The following is a 16,499-nucleotide window of genomic DNA, read 5'->3' on the forward strand; positions in this document are numbered from 1 at the left end:
TTAGACCTTCTCTAACACCATATACACAAATCAACAAAAAATAAACATAACCTGAAACCATAAACTCATAGACAACTTGGAAAAAAAGTTCATGTCATTGATTCGAAATGATTTATTTGAAGTTAATAGCAAAAGCAAGCCCAGGAAAAAACTATGTGCAATTACATATCTACAAGAAGTTCTATCAAAATGTATACATAATCCATACAACTCAATAGCAAACATCAAATGACCTCATAAAAAGGGCAAAAACCTGAATAGATTTTTTTTCAGAAGACACACGCATGAAAAACAGAGTATAAAAATGTTCTCAAGAATTCTAATAGAGGAATTCAAATCAAAAGCACAACGACATATCTCGTCACACCACTTAAAACGGCTATTATCAGCAAGACAAAAGAGAACAAATGTTGGCAAGAATGATCCACAGCCATAAAGAGAGCTTTGATTGGCCGAGAGACTGATTTCAGTCACTTTCTCCTGTGAAGAGACCACTGACCATGGACTTGTCCTGGCCAATTTCTGGAGGTTGTGCACTGTGTGTCTTTCTGCTCCTGTACAAAGCCCTTTTGATGTGCAGGGACCAACTGTAATTCATGTAGTTCTTAAGTTCTCACCCCAAAGCAAACCTGAAATGCATGCAACATGTGTGTTTGCTTATTACACATGGAGCTTCCTTCTATAGCCTGCTGAGTGTGTACACTTGGCCAATCCATTGCACGAATTCATTTCTCATCTTTCCCTCTCTTGAAGTGCCTGCTCACAGTCTCTGTGGGAGGCTTTGCTTCGCAGCCTGTTAAGATGGCTGCCCTGCAGCTTCAACCCTTTCTCAGAAATAAAGTCTCCTTTCTGAATCTATAAAGTGGGTGATTCTTCCGTTGAAAGCACAGGCTGGTGGGAAGAGTTACATGGCAATTCCATAAATGCCTGGAGGACAATTGTAGATGGGGTAGGGTAAGAAGTGCTGGGGGCCACACACCCCACTCTTTGATGGGATTTCCCTCCAGAAACTTCTGGGTTCTCGAGATGAGAATCCACACAGATTCCCTCACATGGCTGTGTCATCAGGAGAGCCATACTCTGATAAATATGCCCTGACTTCCTCCAGACAGACCCTACAGGGAAAAATACTTTTCAAGATCTTTATTCTATGTCAGGGGAAGGGACTTTTTCCATCCCAGACAACTTCATCTTAGCCTTCCTGAGTCATGAAAAGGGGTATAATTAATAAAACATCTGGGGTCAGATTCAAGAAAATAATCTGTGGATGCTGCAGCCAGGAGGGGTTGGTGGAGGATGGCAGCAAATCAGCTATACCACTGGAGACTCCTTGTAAATGGTGCAGCCTAGAGAAAGCACAGCAAGAAATCATTGTAATTCAATTTCCAGAACATATACTGCTCCCCTACCCACCGCATCACCTCACCACCAATATGATGAATCTGTATTAAAGAGAAAAGTGTGGAAAGGCAGAGACTCCGTCTAAGGACTGTAATTTAGGGAAACCAAAGGCAGTGGGAGAGAACAAGTCAAGGACAGTGAAGTGATTTAAAACCTCTTAGACCAACAGCTTCAGGACCAAGGTCACATCCCCTCCCTCAGTGACATTAGATTTACCTCTCATGGGGCATCCGCAGGGTGTGCAGGTGAGAACTGGCAAAGAGAACATGAAGGCACTTTCCAAGTCTCCATTAGTACCGAACTTGCTTTAGCTCTGTTTGGAAAAAACAAAACAACAACAAACATAACCAGGACTAGGGTCAGTGTTGGAAACACTTTTCATTGCCAAGACACTGGAAAGCAGGTCAAATTCGAGGCCCGTTACTGTGCAAATATGCCACTGTGAGTGTGTGTAAGGGGAGCTTTGAGATATAGGGACTGTGCGTAAAGTTATAATCGGTATGACCTTCAACCACAGAATCCTAAAAAAAAAAAAAAAAAGAAAGAGGATCCCCCAAAGTCTGCATCAGTTCCTGGACTTGCCACGTGTCTGGACCGTATCAGTGCATCTGGAGCTCCAGGGAAGGGGCTCCCTGGTGGCTTTAGTGATTCCTCGCTTGCTGTGCTGAGGCCTCCCTGTAGATTATGTTGGGTTTTCTCAGGCCTATTTTCTGTTGTAAGAGGTGGTGGGAGAAGCAATTGCTGTCACTGAAAGAGCATTCTGAGCCGGGGCACAACCACTTCCTACTGGGCTTGAGATTCTGGTAGGAAAAAGTTCTGTGATAGGAGGAAAAAGTTCCCAGGCAGGAATTTTCCTGCAGGACAGGGGCTGAGCTGCAGGGGGCGCTCAGGGAGCACGCAGCACAGGATCCAACTCTGGAGCAGGTGCACAGGAGGCTGGGGCAGGGTTTTCTCTCAGGAAATGAGTGTTCCTTATTTCAAAGCAATAATGACCTAACATTTAAATAAGAATTTAGCAAGTACTGATGTGCCTTTAAATATTTTATTGTATATGCAGCCTATATCTAACCCAATAATTTAATGCACACCTGATTTAACAGGGGAAACATCTAGGTCTTTCTATTGTATTTATAGTCCGGAATTGAGGGGTGGTTTTATTAATTCAATGAGTGTTAATATCCGGAGACATACTCACCCCAGAAGTTCGTTGTGCAGAGGGCAAGGCTCAGGGAAAGTTCACCTTGACAGTGAGTCATATAAACAGGGAATCACATTGAGGACCATGTCCTGTGAGATTCTGGGTTTCTGTAAGATGAGTTCTGTCTTCATGGACTTCTGGGCATGTCAGAGAACAAATATCATTCACCAATGATCAGGTCATGGAGCTCTGTATCCCGCTGTGGCGTGGTCCACGTGTCACCTATCTTCTTCCTTAGGGTGGAGTGGCCTGAGTTATGAAATACCTGCTTCATGAATATGCAAATGCACTGGTGTCTACCGAAGTAAATACAGATCTGTCCTTGCCCAGAGAGCATCACACAACAACCACATCCCTCCCCTACAGACGCCCCCAGAGCACAGCACCTCACCATGGACTGGACATGGAGGCTCCTCCTCTTGGTGGCAGCAGCTACAGGTAAGAGAATCCTCAGTTCCAGGGCTGATGAGGGGACTGGGTCCAGTGAAGTGGTGTCTCATTCACTCCTCTGTCCTCTCCACAGGCGCCCACTCTGAGGTACAGCTGGTACAGTCTGGGGCTGAGGTGAAGAAGCCTGGGGCCTCAGTGAAGGTCTCCTGCAAGGTTTCCGGATACACCCTCACCGAATTATCCATGCACTGGGTGCGACAGGCCCCTGGAAAAGGGCTTGAGTGGATGGGAGGTGTTGATCCTGTATATGGTGAAGCAATACACGCAGAGAAGTTCCAGGGCAGAATCACCATGACCGAGGACACGTCTACAGACACAGCCTACATGGAGCTGAGCAGCCTGAGATCCGAGGACACTGCCGTGTATTACTGTGCGAGAGAAACAGTGTGAAAACCACATCCTGAGAGTGTCAGAAACCCTGAGGGAGGAGGCAGCTGTGCTGGGGCTGAGAAGTTGATGGCATTTATGAGGTTTAAACATGTTTAGACAACGGGTTAAGTAACTGAGTAAAACAAACAATGGAAAGATATATACACTGTCATTATATAGGAAATAGTATTTTCAACTGTCACCCTATAAGTAACACTCATAGAGTGGGAAAGGCAGCCATCAATCAAGCCGATGCAAACATTCCCATGGAGGCTTTATGGGGACATACATTTTAAAACCGGATGGGTAAACCATTAGGAACAGGATTGCTTGATCACATGGTCAGACTAAATATAATTTCCAAGAAGTGGCAGAAATTTCTTCCAAAATATCTTTGCCCCTCCTTTTACATTGAACTTATTTTGAAGGAGTTGTAGGATCACAGCAAATTTGAGTAGAAAAACAGAGTTCTCGTGTACTCCTGCCCCCACGTCGTGCTCGGGCTTCTCTGCTATCAACGCACTGCACCAGAGTCACAAATCAGTCACCGCGATGAACTTCCACAGACACATTGGTGGTTTCCTTTTGTGGTGGTCCCTGGTGTGACAAGCCTCAACTATCTTGAAGCACCCCAGGTTCAGATGGGTCACTGGGAACGATGCCAGGTCGAGAGAAAGTGGGTGGGGCTGCTCCTCTTTGCACTCTTTCCTCAAGGATCCATAAAATGTACATTGATGTGGTGCCCCTTTTTCTCCTGGTTTTATGTGTCCCTTCCCCAAGGGTAAGGTTTCTGGGTATTTACAGCAGGGGTTCCCAGTCCCCACGCTGTTGACCCATTAAGGTGTGTAGTGTGTTAGGAACCGGGCCACACAGCTGGAGATGAGTGTGGGTGGGCGAACATTGCTGCCGGAGCTCCGCCTTCTGTCGGATCAGCTGTGCATTAGATTCTCCTACGAGCCAAATTCTTTAGATATGTGTGTATATATATGGATGTATATACTTTAAGTTCTAGGGTACATGGGCATAACGTGCAGGTCTGTTACACAGGTATGCATGTGCTATGTTGGTTTGCTGCACCCATCGAATTCTATTATGAACTGTGCATGAGAAGGATCTAGGCTGAGCGCTCCCTATGAGAATCTAATGCCTGATGATTGCAGGTGGAACAGGTTTATCCCAAAACCACCGGCCGCCGTCATCCATGGAAAAATTCTCTTCCACCAAAGTGTTCCCTGGTGCCAAAAAGGTTGGGGACACTGGTGTAGAGGCAGGTCTGTGCCTCGGAAAGCCAGCAGCTTCTGGTGAATCCCATAATTAATGTCCTTTAATGAGAAGTGGAGACTTGGGTCACGAGGGCCTTCGTGAATAAAGCCCTACAGTTGGATTCAAAACATTATAAGCTCTTGGCGGGTGTTTCTGGATCAAAGTCCTTTGTGCAAAAAATGCAGAAACATCTGTAGGATCCAGGCAGGAAAAAGCTTCCTTTACAAAGTGGTTGGGCACCTGGAAGGAGCTCTCAGGGTTGGGCACTGTATCCTTTGCTGGCTGCACTTTAGCCAGAGGCCTGAGCCTGATTGGTCTTGCAGCGGGAGAGCTTCCCTGGGGTCACAGGTTACAAAAACACCTGTCATCCTCCAGCTGAGCAAGGCCATCGCGCGCTTGTCAGTGTCAACCCCATGAGGGGCGCACCCTGGAAGATTAAAAGATGCACATAAACCTCCTCCCACCAAGTATCCACCGACACACACTCAACTGAAACCTGTGCTCCAGGAAGGGACAGGGGCCTGCAGGGATAAACAGAACGGAAGTATTTTCTTACCTGGGAAAGACACTGCCAAATACCACATGTTTCCAGAAGGTTGTCTCTTAAGTGTTCAGGAAGTGACTGAAGGACAGTGGCGGGTGAGGTCACGGGACAGCCTCAGGGCTGCACATGAGGAGGGCTCCCTCCCCACGCAGGCTTTTCCTCCAGGAGCTGCACCAGGAACTCATAGAGGATCAGGAAGGATTCTGAGAACATTCTTCTGTGGTGCTGCCTAGAGGAGGAAAATAAATTATAAAAAATAAATCAATTCCAAACAAAGTATGACATTTCTTATTAGAAATTATTTCTGAAAGCCGTGAGAATCCTGACAGAAGCCACCATTCTCTGTGAACAAACATTTAAGCCCTCCTTCCATGGGGACTTCGATGAGGTTGGATCGGTTCTTTGACAGATAGTATCCCCCAAACTCCTCTCCACTCCCTGCGTATCCCGGGGTCTCTCAGTGACAAGTGACTACGGGAGCTGGGTCTGCCAGGCTCCGGGGAGGGGCTGGAGTGGGTCTCAGGTATTAGTAATCCTACTGGTAGTAACAGATGCTACCCAGACTCTGTCAACAGCTGATTCACCATCTCCAGAGACAGCGCCAAGAACACGCTGTATCTGCAAATGAACAGCCTGAGAGCCAAGGACACGGCCACGTGAGAGACAGTGAGGGGAGGTGAGTGTGAGCCTGGACACAAACCTCCCTGCAGGAACGCTCAGGGGAAATCAGCTGCGGAGGGCGCTCAGGATCCACTGATCAGAGTCAACCCCAGAGGCAGGTGCAGATGGAGGCTGATTTCCTGTCAGGATGTGGGACTTCATCTTCTTCTGACAGTTTTTCCAGTGAACCTCTCTAAGTTTATAATTCTGTGCTTCCTAATGTCATCTCTACATAGTTTTAGAAGGTTGTTTCCCTATGAGGACATAATCTCCCATGCACCAAATGCAGACTGAGCTTACAGAGATGAGAAGTTCTCAACCATGGTCACCAGGATCAGAGTCCTGAGGAAGCTCAGCGGTGCCTGGTGAGTTTTCTCCAATCAGAAGCGGGACAGAAACCTCAGGGAGATTCCAGGACTGGAACAGTCTTTAGGCATTCTGATCGCAGCCAATAGAGAGGCTGGGCCAGGGTCAGTGTCATGTGGAAGCTCACAGGGTTCACGTCTGACCCTTCTCCTGACACTAAATCCAATCAGCATCAGCCCTGACCTGGTGCTCCTTGTGCTCCCACTCCATGTTCTTTCTTTGTAGTCTTTGCTCTTCCTTTTTTATATGCTTTTCCTTCTTCCTGAAAAAGAAATGATCGCCTTGGTCTACCTTCCAGGGCTCAAGGCATTTTCTTGGAGCTCAGGTGGGGCTCAGGCTGTGGCTCCTGCAGCCACGTGGGAGAGTCTGCTGGGACTTCCTTCCCTTCCCATCTGCTCAGGACCCTCCACTGTGTTGTGTGTAGACCCATCCGGGAATGCAATTGGCCATTAATAGTGAAGGGGGTAAGCTTATTTGATCCAAATGGGAGGTGGATGTTGAATTAACAGTGCACACTGTCAGAGTCATCTGCTTCAGAAGTGTTAGAAAGAGCTTGTGAAATTTATCAGAATCAAGATGGAGCCACTTGTGTTAAAACCCTAGTAAATCTGGCCGGGCGCGGTGGCTCAAGCCTGTAATCCCAGCACTTTGGGAGGCCGAGGGGGGCGGATCACGAGGTCGGGAGATCGAGACCATCCTGGCTAACCCGGTGAAACCCCGTCTCTACTAAAAACACAAAAAACTAGCCGGGCGAGGTGGCGGCGCCTGTAGTCCCAGCTACTGGGGAGGCTGAGGCAGGATAATGGCGGGAACCCGGGAGGCGGAGCTTGCAGTGAGCTGAGATCCGGCCACTGCACTCCAGCCTGGGCGACAAAGACCCCGTCCCAAAAAAAAAAAAAAAAACCAAAAAAAAAAAAAAAAAAAAAAGCAAAAACAAAAACCCCTAATAAATGAAGCTGGGTAAGGTCACGAAGGAGGGTTCTGTTCCTGATAACAGAACTATCATGAAGAGACTCTGCACAACCACAACCTTGCACAAAGGCAACCACAACCTTAAGAGTTACTTCTCCAAGTATATCTGCCCAGCAACTGCTTGTTCAACCTCACACCGATGTCACCCTTGTTACTGATTCTTCTGGCCCAGGATAATTATCTCAAAACGGCTTGTGTAACCCTCCACATTTTTTCCTCATTCTTCATCTTCCATTACCAACCTGAATGCACCCATACAGATTTCCATTGTAATACACGTCCTAGAATAAGTATTATTCTATTTTAGGCGCTCTCTCTGTCCGTTATTTAGGGTTGACACACTACAGATGAACACGCCACTTTTCTGTGAGAATAAAGGTTGAAAACTTTTGGAGATGTCTAGGAATATCCAGTGTCCATAAGATCGTCCATCAGTAAGTGCAGGTTGGAAGTTCCAGAAAGAGGTGAAGCTGCTGAATCACCACAGAATTTCACTTTCTCCAGTTCTGCTCCGATGGAATCAGACCCACCCGTTTTTACCAATGACAGTCTACATAACCTAGACTCAGCTGATGACAGCTTTTATTTTTGTTTTATTTTATGTATTTATTGATTTATTTTGAGACAGAGTCTCACACTGTCGCCCAGGCTGGAGAGCAGTGGCACGATCTCAGCTCACTGCCACTTCTGCCTCCTGGTTTCAAGCAGTTCTCCTACCTTAGCCTCCCGAGCAGCTGGCATTGCAGGCATGTGCTACCACTCCCAGCTAATTTGTATTTTTAGTAGAGGTGACGTTTCTCCACGATGATCAGGTTGGTCTCCAACCACTGACCTCAGGTGATCCACCTGCCTGGGCCTCCCAAAGTGCTAGGATTACAGTTGCGAAACACCACGATGGGCCGACGATGGTTTTAATAACATCTATTAAGTAAATTCACCAGTACCACCTATATTAGTGTTGGATTGAATAACTACAAAATCTACCCTAACAATGTATACCGTAAAACTTACGATTACCCATAGAAAAGAACATTTAACATGAGATCTATGTTCCTAACTTTTTCAAGGTGAAATACTGACAACTTTACATTTAGAAAATTATGATTTTGCTAATGAGTTGCGGAAGATGCATGTATATTTGGGATATTACCACTTTCTCAGATGTGCGGCTACCATTATAGTCTCCCATTCTGTAGGTTGGAATTTTTTCCATGCTGTGCAGAATGTTTTTGTTTTGATGGAGTTCCACTTGTTCAGTTCTGCTTTTGTTGTCTGTGCCTATAATGTGAAATATAGGAAATCGTTAAGAATATTATTTTTGGGTGGGGAAATTTTTACAATTTCAGGCTATACATTTAACTATTTTGCCCATTTGGAGTTAATTTTTGTGTTTATTCTAACACAAAATTGTTAATTCTTTGCATGTGTAAGTCCAGTTTTCCCAACACCCTCTCAGGGAGAGACTTTGATTTATTGATTGTGTATTGTTGGTTCTCGTGCTGAAAATCAGTTTGCCATCGATACATCAGGTTATTTCTGAGTTCTCACTGTATATTTATTTATTGCTCTACTTTTGTAATTACTTTTGAAATCTGGAAGTAAAATGCCTTCAAGTTTATTCTTATCGTGTTACAGATATTATAGCAAAATATTTTAACCTTTCACTATTAAGTATGATAATATGTATGACTTTTCATAATGACTTTTATTACGTACAGGTTATATTCTTCTGATCCTACATTTTAGAGTTTTTATTATAAAATCTTGTATTTTTAAATGTTATTTCTGTGTCTGGTGAGAAGTTAATGGCATTTTTTTCTTTATTCTCTTATGTTAGCACACCAAATTTATTGATTTGAGGATATTGAATTACCCGTGCATCTCAAAAATAAATTCGAGTTTGTCATGATGTATGATCCTTTCAAAATCTTGTAGAGCTTACTTGACTATTATTTGGGAGTAGTTTGTTTGTATATATTAAGAATATTTGTCTGAGGTTGAATTTTCTTCTTTTGCCTTTGTCTATTACTGGTAATATGGTAATTGTAGCCTTTTAGAAAGAGTTTAGAAGGTTGGCACCTCATGAATTTTTGAAAAAGTTAGAGAACGGTTGGCATGACTTTTTTAAATGCTAAGAGTCATTTTTTCTCTAACATATAACCTATCATGAAGAATATCTGTTGCATGCATGGGAAGCTGCGTATTACACTGCACTTGGTTGGAATGTCTATTAGGTCAGTTTGTCCAACAGTGGTGTCTAAGTCCAGTGGCTTCCTAAGAATTTTTTTGTGGACATTATATACATGATTGAGGACGAGGTATTGAAGTCTCCTCTCTTTTATTGTTTTCTATTTATCCCTTCATATTTCTTAAAGTTTGTTAATACAGTTATATTTCTATTTTTACAAATACAAAAAATAGAAACAAAAGAATATGTGTTTAGTAATTTTAATGGGAAAATCACATAATAAGAAATTATATTTTCCCAAATGCTGCCATCACCGCTAAACCCCTCCAGGAGTCTCGTATCTGCTCTGGACTCTCTTCAGGATTCCCACCTCAGCATTTGCTACAAAGGAGGAGCCATGAAAATAGGGCCCTCCCTCTCCTGATGAAAACCATCCCAGCCCTGACCCTACAGCTCTGGGAGAAGAGCCCCAGTCCAGAATTACCAGTAGTTTTGATTTGATGATCAGCTCTGAACACACGTGGCTCACCACAGAGTTAGAGCTGAGCTGGGTTTTTCCTGTTGCGATTTTAAAAGGCAAATAATGGAGAACTAGAGATATTGAGTGTGAGTGGATATGAGTGAAAAAAACATTGATTATGTGTGGCAGTTTCTGACCAAAATGTCCCTATGTTTGTAGGTGTCTAGTGTGAGGTGAGCTGGTGGAGTCTGAGGGAGAGGCAAGAGGCAGAAAAATGTGTGGGAGGCTGGGTGAGGCTGTAGACACTGCCAGTCCACTATGTCAATCTCACAACGAGTGCTGGAGAAGAGTGGGAGTCTGGTGGAGCTTCCTAACAACGCTGTAGTCCAAGGTAAGTCCATCTAGGCCATTCATTCTTCCTGTTGCATAGTTGCCCATCAGGAATCTGCTGTGTGCTCAGTCATTGTTTGGGAGGAGCTCCAGGTGTCTCTTTGTCAAAAACTGGGTGATGATGTCAGAGAACTGTGCTGGGTGCCTGGTCCAGGTGCTCCCTGATGTTGGAGGTATGGGAGGTCTGTTCTCAGAGTGGAAACACCGTTTATGGAAATGTACATAAGAAAACTTGGTCATACTTGGTTCTCTTAGATGACCGGAGAAGCAAGCAGGCAGCCTGTAAACAATTGTGATTTCCTACTTTACCCCAAGTTCATGGTTTCTTTTAAACTTTGGTTTCTGTCCAAGTACAGAGATATTGATTAGAGTGAGTTTGGTTCTTTCCACCCGCTAATCCTCACTTCCCTCGGATAAAGAGCACATTGTCCTTACTCTGAGTCTGAGGGAGGAGAGGGTCCTGTACAACTAAGGGCCTGCAGAGATTCCCATGTGAAGTTTGCAGAGTCAGATGTTTCCTCACGTAAGTAGACCTCCACTGCCAGTGATTGCTGCTCAGGTCTAATGTTGGATTCAGTATTAGGACATCCTTTAGGCTGTCACATGTCAACTTTATTCTGAAAATCACTGTTACGTTAGATAGAGCTAATAACACAATGCCCATTATCCTGACAGCAGTTTCTCTTCCTTATTTGGTTGAAAGTTTGAAGAAAAAAATGTGACCATATATTTGTCTAATTCTATCCTGAGAATCTACTATTTTCTCTAGTGGACCAAGACATTTAAAAAAAAATGAACTCTTCATTCTCATCAAAATATGTATATTTGTGAATTTCAACGTGTTGTTCAGAACCTGTGCATGCCAACAACTGTGTTTCTCAGTGCACTCTTGGCCTGATGAAGCCCTCACAGACCCTCTCCCTCACCTATGCCATGCCTGCATTCTCCATCACAACCAGTGCTTCCTGCTGGAGCTGGATCCATCAGCGCCCCAGGGAAGGGACTGGAGCGAATCAGGTGCACAGGTCGTGAGGGAGTGCACAATCCAACCCACTCCTCAAAGTCCAGTCACCATCTCCAGATCCACATCCAAAAAACGTTTCTTCCTACAGCTGAGCTACCTGAGCAAAGAGTACACAAGCAAGAATTTTTATGCCAAAGTCACAGCGAGGGAAAGACATTGTGAGCCCAGACAAACCTCCCTGCAGGGAAGCTCAAGAACAGCAGGAGGCTCTCAGGACACCAGGGGGCGCTCAGGACACATCAAGGCAGGTGCAATGGGGGGACAAGGTGCTGGAGATGGGGTTTGGCATCACCATCATATTTCACCACTGGTCACCCAATTTATTCTCACGTATGTGATTATTTGTGTTATTAGAAAGTGGAATTTATATGAACATATAACCATATGTAGGTGCATCGAGACGTCCTCTCCATCTTATGTGGACCTTTTCCTTGAAGACATTGAGTCCCTGTATTTATTTGAGCACCTCACAAATTATGGTCAATTATGTAGGATCTGTTTCTCTTCTTTCTCACTTCTTCCCTCGTTTTATCTCACTCACAAGCTCTCACACACACAAAATTCTACAACTTGAATTACCCGATGTATTGAAGACAATTTATTATAGTGCAGCTTTTCTGGTTTAGCTGATGTTCATATTGCTGTAAGAATAGGAACGTTGTGTTTCTCAGCTGTGTATTTCTCTAAGATAGCAGCAACTTTAAAAAAAATACCCAGGTACTGAAAGCAATCCAAATATCAATCAGCAGCTTAATCATAAACAAACTGTGGTAAATTCATTCACTGGAAAAACACCCACTGTTACAATCAGGTACTGCTGGATATGCTCAACAGCAAGGGTGAATTCACAAGTACGTATGATGAGTCAAATAAGACAAATGAATACAAGTACATACATACAAGTCCTCTTTTATAAATTCTATAAAATTAATACTAATGTAAAGTTACATAAAGCAAACCAGTAGTAGACTCTGGGCATGGGGTGAGAAGGGAAGGTGTAGGAACCAGAAATTACAGGAAAACAAGAGGAAATTTTGAGGGTAGTTGAGTTTTTCCTGTGTTGAGAAAGGTAATGGTTATGTCACTATTTGTCAAATTGTACACCTTATGGGAGGTCTATTATTTGCTAATTTCACCTCATTAAAATATTCCAAATTTAAACACACATAATTTGGTAGAAAATAAGTTAGAGATGAATAAAATATATGAGAAATAAAAAAAGAAAATCACAGAACATTGGCATAAGGACTTCACTCATCAAATTGAAGAAATTTTAAATTTCTCAACACATAATTAAAGATTTAATTAAATATATATAAGAAATCAAAAACTCCTTGATATAAACATGAATAAACCCTAAGCCGACCTATATCTTTAGGGAAACACTAGAATACAACAAAATATTGTCATGATTTCATTACATAATGGGAGTTAATCAAACCACACCAGGCATGTCCAGCTCTGCCCTGGAGTTGGTTCAGGGAACAGGTGTATCCTGTGGTTAGGAGCCGTGACACCAAGCTCACAGCATTTGTTCTATTTGACACCATAAAAAGTCCAAGGGATCTCAACTGAAATGCCGTGTGGATGTCACATCTGTGGGTGCCGCACACTCCCCCACAAGAATACAGAAAGGTTAATTACCTCTGGAGGTGTCTGCGGAGAGTAGTGCTGGTCTCTCAGGAATGTCCAAAATGGCACAATAGAGCAAGAAAGGAGACTGGCTCAGGGTTCCTATAGGGGCTTTGTGGTGGAGGCAAAGTGAGGGTTCTGTCTCACAGAAATGAGTTTCTGGGATTTGAACCTCCAAATGGCATCAAATGAGGGAGTTCCTGTGATTGCTAACTAGATTCACCTCATGTCAGAAAGAAAGGAGATGATGGAGGAATGAGCCTTTAGTTATCAGCAGTCAGACATCAAAGCAATAGTCTGATGACTTATTCTATGTAGCTACTATAAAAACATGAATAAAAGTAGATCAATGTCCAATATGGGTGGACAAAAACCAAGTCTATGCAAAACAAGAAGAATAAGCAAGTCATAATGAAAAGGAGGAAAATGAGGAGAAAGAGGTGAAAGGCACGGGGCAGGGGATTATGCAAGAGTCCTGTTTCAGGGTCTTGTGTGGAGGCTTTTCACTATCTAAAATCATCCACTTATTCTGAGTGTCTTAGGTGAGCTGTCTGCTCCAAAACATCACAAGTGCCAGAGGATTCCTGAGGATATTCAGTTTAATACCTTCTATTTGAGATGCCTTACAATTGTGTAAAATTCTTAGTTATTATTGTTATAATTAGAGATAGGCTCTCACTGTGTCACACAGGTTGGAGTGCAGTAGGTCAACTATAGCTCACTGTAACCTTGAACTTCTGGCTCACACCATCCTTCTTTATAAGCCTCCTGAGTAGCAAGGACTAGAGGGGTGCACCATAACACCCAGCTGATTTGTTTAAAAAAATTATTTCATAGAAATGGGGTCTTCAATATTGCCCAGCTGGTCTCAACTCCTAGTATCATGTGATTCCCCTGGTTTTGCTGCTCAAAGTGGTAGAATTATAGACATGAGCCACCACATTCCGTCTGAACTGATTCTTTAGTTGCAAAATATCAACCCAAGAATTGACTGCCTTAATTTTTTCTGCAGCGTTTTGGTTAACACTACCTGATAAAATTTATTCTGATTTGTTTCAACAGCAGAATTTTTCCTGATTTTTTTCCAACATATGTAATTTCATGGTTGAAGATCACAAAATACTGTTAGAAGACATAAAAAGGCAACCTTAAACTCTTGGTGATTGGAGTGAGTATAATACAAAAATTACTTTCAATATTGTGTAACACATGCATGCAATAGGATGAAGGGGAGCAATGAGGGTAAAATTTCTAAATGTTTGAATCTTCCGGCTCCCGGTAGTAACTGTTGTGTCCTGAGGGAGGGACCCTGATGCCATATGCTAGTGGGATAACTCTTGGCCAAGAGAGTTTCCATATTTTATTAAAGTTGTTACGTTTTTTCAATTTAGTGATGACATTTTTTCAACATATTAAGAATAGTGTGAGTGGGATTGATCCTGTATGATATGAACAATGGCAATGCCGTCTACGTTTAGATAATACTACGCACCAGGTTAAGATTGAAAATTTGTAGAAATGATGCGCCATAACATTATTCTAGTTTCCATACTAGTTTTTTTTCTCTTTGCTTGCATTCCATTTCAAATTTATATGTGAGGTCTCTAGAATGTAAGAATTTATTTAAAAGTGTCTTTTCTTGTGGTCCATTTCGATGGGGCTTCCAGAAGATTTAACAACCTCCTCTGCCTGCAGCACAGTTTAAAATTCTGTATTTAATCCTGGTCTTCAGTTAACTGACAATCTCTAACAAGTGCAATAACTTCTGCCTTCTGGGCTGATTTTCCATCAGATAGAGGAATTTATCCTAAATGAAGTTTGTACTAATAATATAAATTATTAGTTAATAACCACCACTTCTATTATCAAGGTGTTATTCATCAAGAAATAATGTTAAATCAAGGCTCTCAGTGGGGCTATTACCTAATGGATATGCAAAATATTTTACTAATCTAGATAAAATAGATGTGAACACTCTTTTAGTATCCAGCCATGACTCCTGTCTACCACATTATTAACCACACAGTAACTTTGACTTCACTTGGGACTTGTTCTAATTTTCAAATTTGTTACATATTAATCTTAATGTCTCTAGCCTATTTTAGCAGAGAGTGAAGAAAGACAAGCTAGGCTGACAAACTGCGTAGGCTGACAAATTTCTTGTTACTCTCTATAAGAACTTGCTTCTCTCTGAACTTCAGACTTGTGTGTTTTGAAACATTAATTATTGAAAGCATTAAAGAAAATTTGTAAAGTTCTATCTTCTATGTTTATGTTATTGTTGATGCAGTTGTAAAAAATAAGAATATATTCCCTTTCTATGTGCATTTCCAAGCTTAGTAGCAGATTTTTAGTAAGACCCAGAATAATAAAACATTCAAATATTGTTCAGCTGCTTGATAGAAAAACAAATTGTGGTACATTTGTTTGCTCGAATGTTACCCAAAATTTGTAATAAATAAATGTCTGCTATATCCAACTACAAGGTAAAATATAGAATAATATATGTTAAGTAAAATAAGCCAAGCAAATAAGAATATATACTGCGTTATGTCATTTCTATAAATTCTAATAAACTAAATGACTTGGCAGCAATGTATAGATCAGGATTTGCCAGTGTAGAAGAACAAAAGGAAATGCTGAGAATTCTCTCGTCCACCTTGATAACAATGATGGTTACATCATATTTATCAATTGTGCAATTTAAATATGTGAAAGTTTATTATCTGTAAACTAAAACTTACAAAATTTATTACAAGCAAACAAATGGAAATTTAGACACCGAAGGCGTGATAGAAAGACAGAAAAATGTATATTAAATTTCAGAAATACTTAAGAACTTATCTACCTTAACCCTAGTTCTCACCGTATTTTAGATGAATGCTAGAATACAGCAAAATCACACATGTTCTCACTACAGAAAGTGGGTTCCACAACCACACGAGGCACCCGCAGCTGTGTCCTGGAGTTGGTTCAGGGGGTAATCGTGGCCAGTGATGAGGAGCACAGCCTCAGATACCTGGGCTTACTCATCCCAGACAGGAGCTCTTAGACACATACTTTGCCCTTTTTCCATGTGTGGTTTACTTCATGGAGAAACCATTGACTCCGACAAAACATAATTTACACAAATGTGTAAAAATAAAATAGGGTTATCAGTTCAAAGAGTTTATCACAGCATAATTTTATAATAAGACAGCATATTTTCCAAGTACCACCATTGTCACCAAATTCCTGCAAGGCACAGTCATATTATCCGGGTACTGCCTTCTCCTCAGGCGTCCCACCCCAGAGCTTGCTATATAGTAGGAGACATGCAAATACCGTCCTCCCTCTGCTGATGAAAACCAGCCCAGCCCTGACTCTGCACCTCTGGGAGAAGAGACCCCGCCTGGGATTCCCAGGAGTTTCCACTTGGTGACCAGCACTGAACACAAACCACCAGCCATGGAGTTTGGGCTGAGCTGGGTTTTCCTTGTTGCTATTTTGAAAGGTGATTCATGGAGAAGTAGAAAAATTGAGTGTGAGGAGACATGAGTGAGGCTAACTGTGGATATGAGTGGCAGTTTCTGACCAGCGTGG

The 16,499-nt window shown here is 42.5% G+C and overlaps 1 long non-coding RNA gene and 2 gene segments (V, D, J or C); 2 read left to right on the plus strand and 1 right to left on the minus strand.

The window, feature by feature from the left end:
* LOC105464766 (immunoglobulin heavy variable 3-23-like) overlaps positions 1-16,499 on the plus strand; it is a 350,273-nt gene that overhangs the window by 116,638 nt on the left and 217,136 nt on the right.
* On the minus strand, positions 98-3,126 carry LOC105464757 (uncharacterized). Its single transcript, XR_976969.3, has 4 exons — positions 2,991-3,126; positions 2,597-2,848; positions 1,618-1,714; positions 98-1,346 (listed from the first exon to the last, which is right to left on the minus strand). It is a non-coding gene; the product is annotated as an uncharacterized lncRNA (long non-coding RNA).
* On the plus strand, positions 2,977-3,439 carry LOC139364039 (immunoglobulin heavy variable 1-24-like). The segment is given in 2 exon segments: positions 2,977-3,037; positions 3,123-3,439. Coding segments are annotated over 2 exon segments (363 nt in total).

This window comes from Macaca nemestrina, chromosome 7 (genome assembly GCF_043159975.1).
Source record: "Macaca nemestrina isolate mMacNem1 chromosome 7, mMacNem.hap1, whole genome shotgun sequence".
NCBI classification, from domain to species: Eukaryota; Metazoa; Chordata; class Mammalia; order Primates; family Cercopithecidae; genus Macaca; species Macaca nemestrina.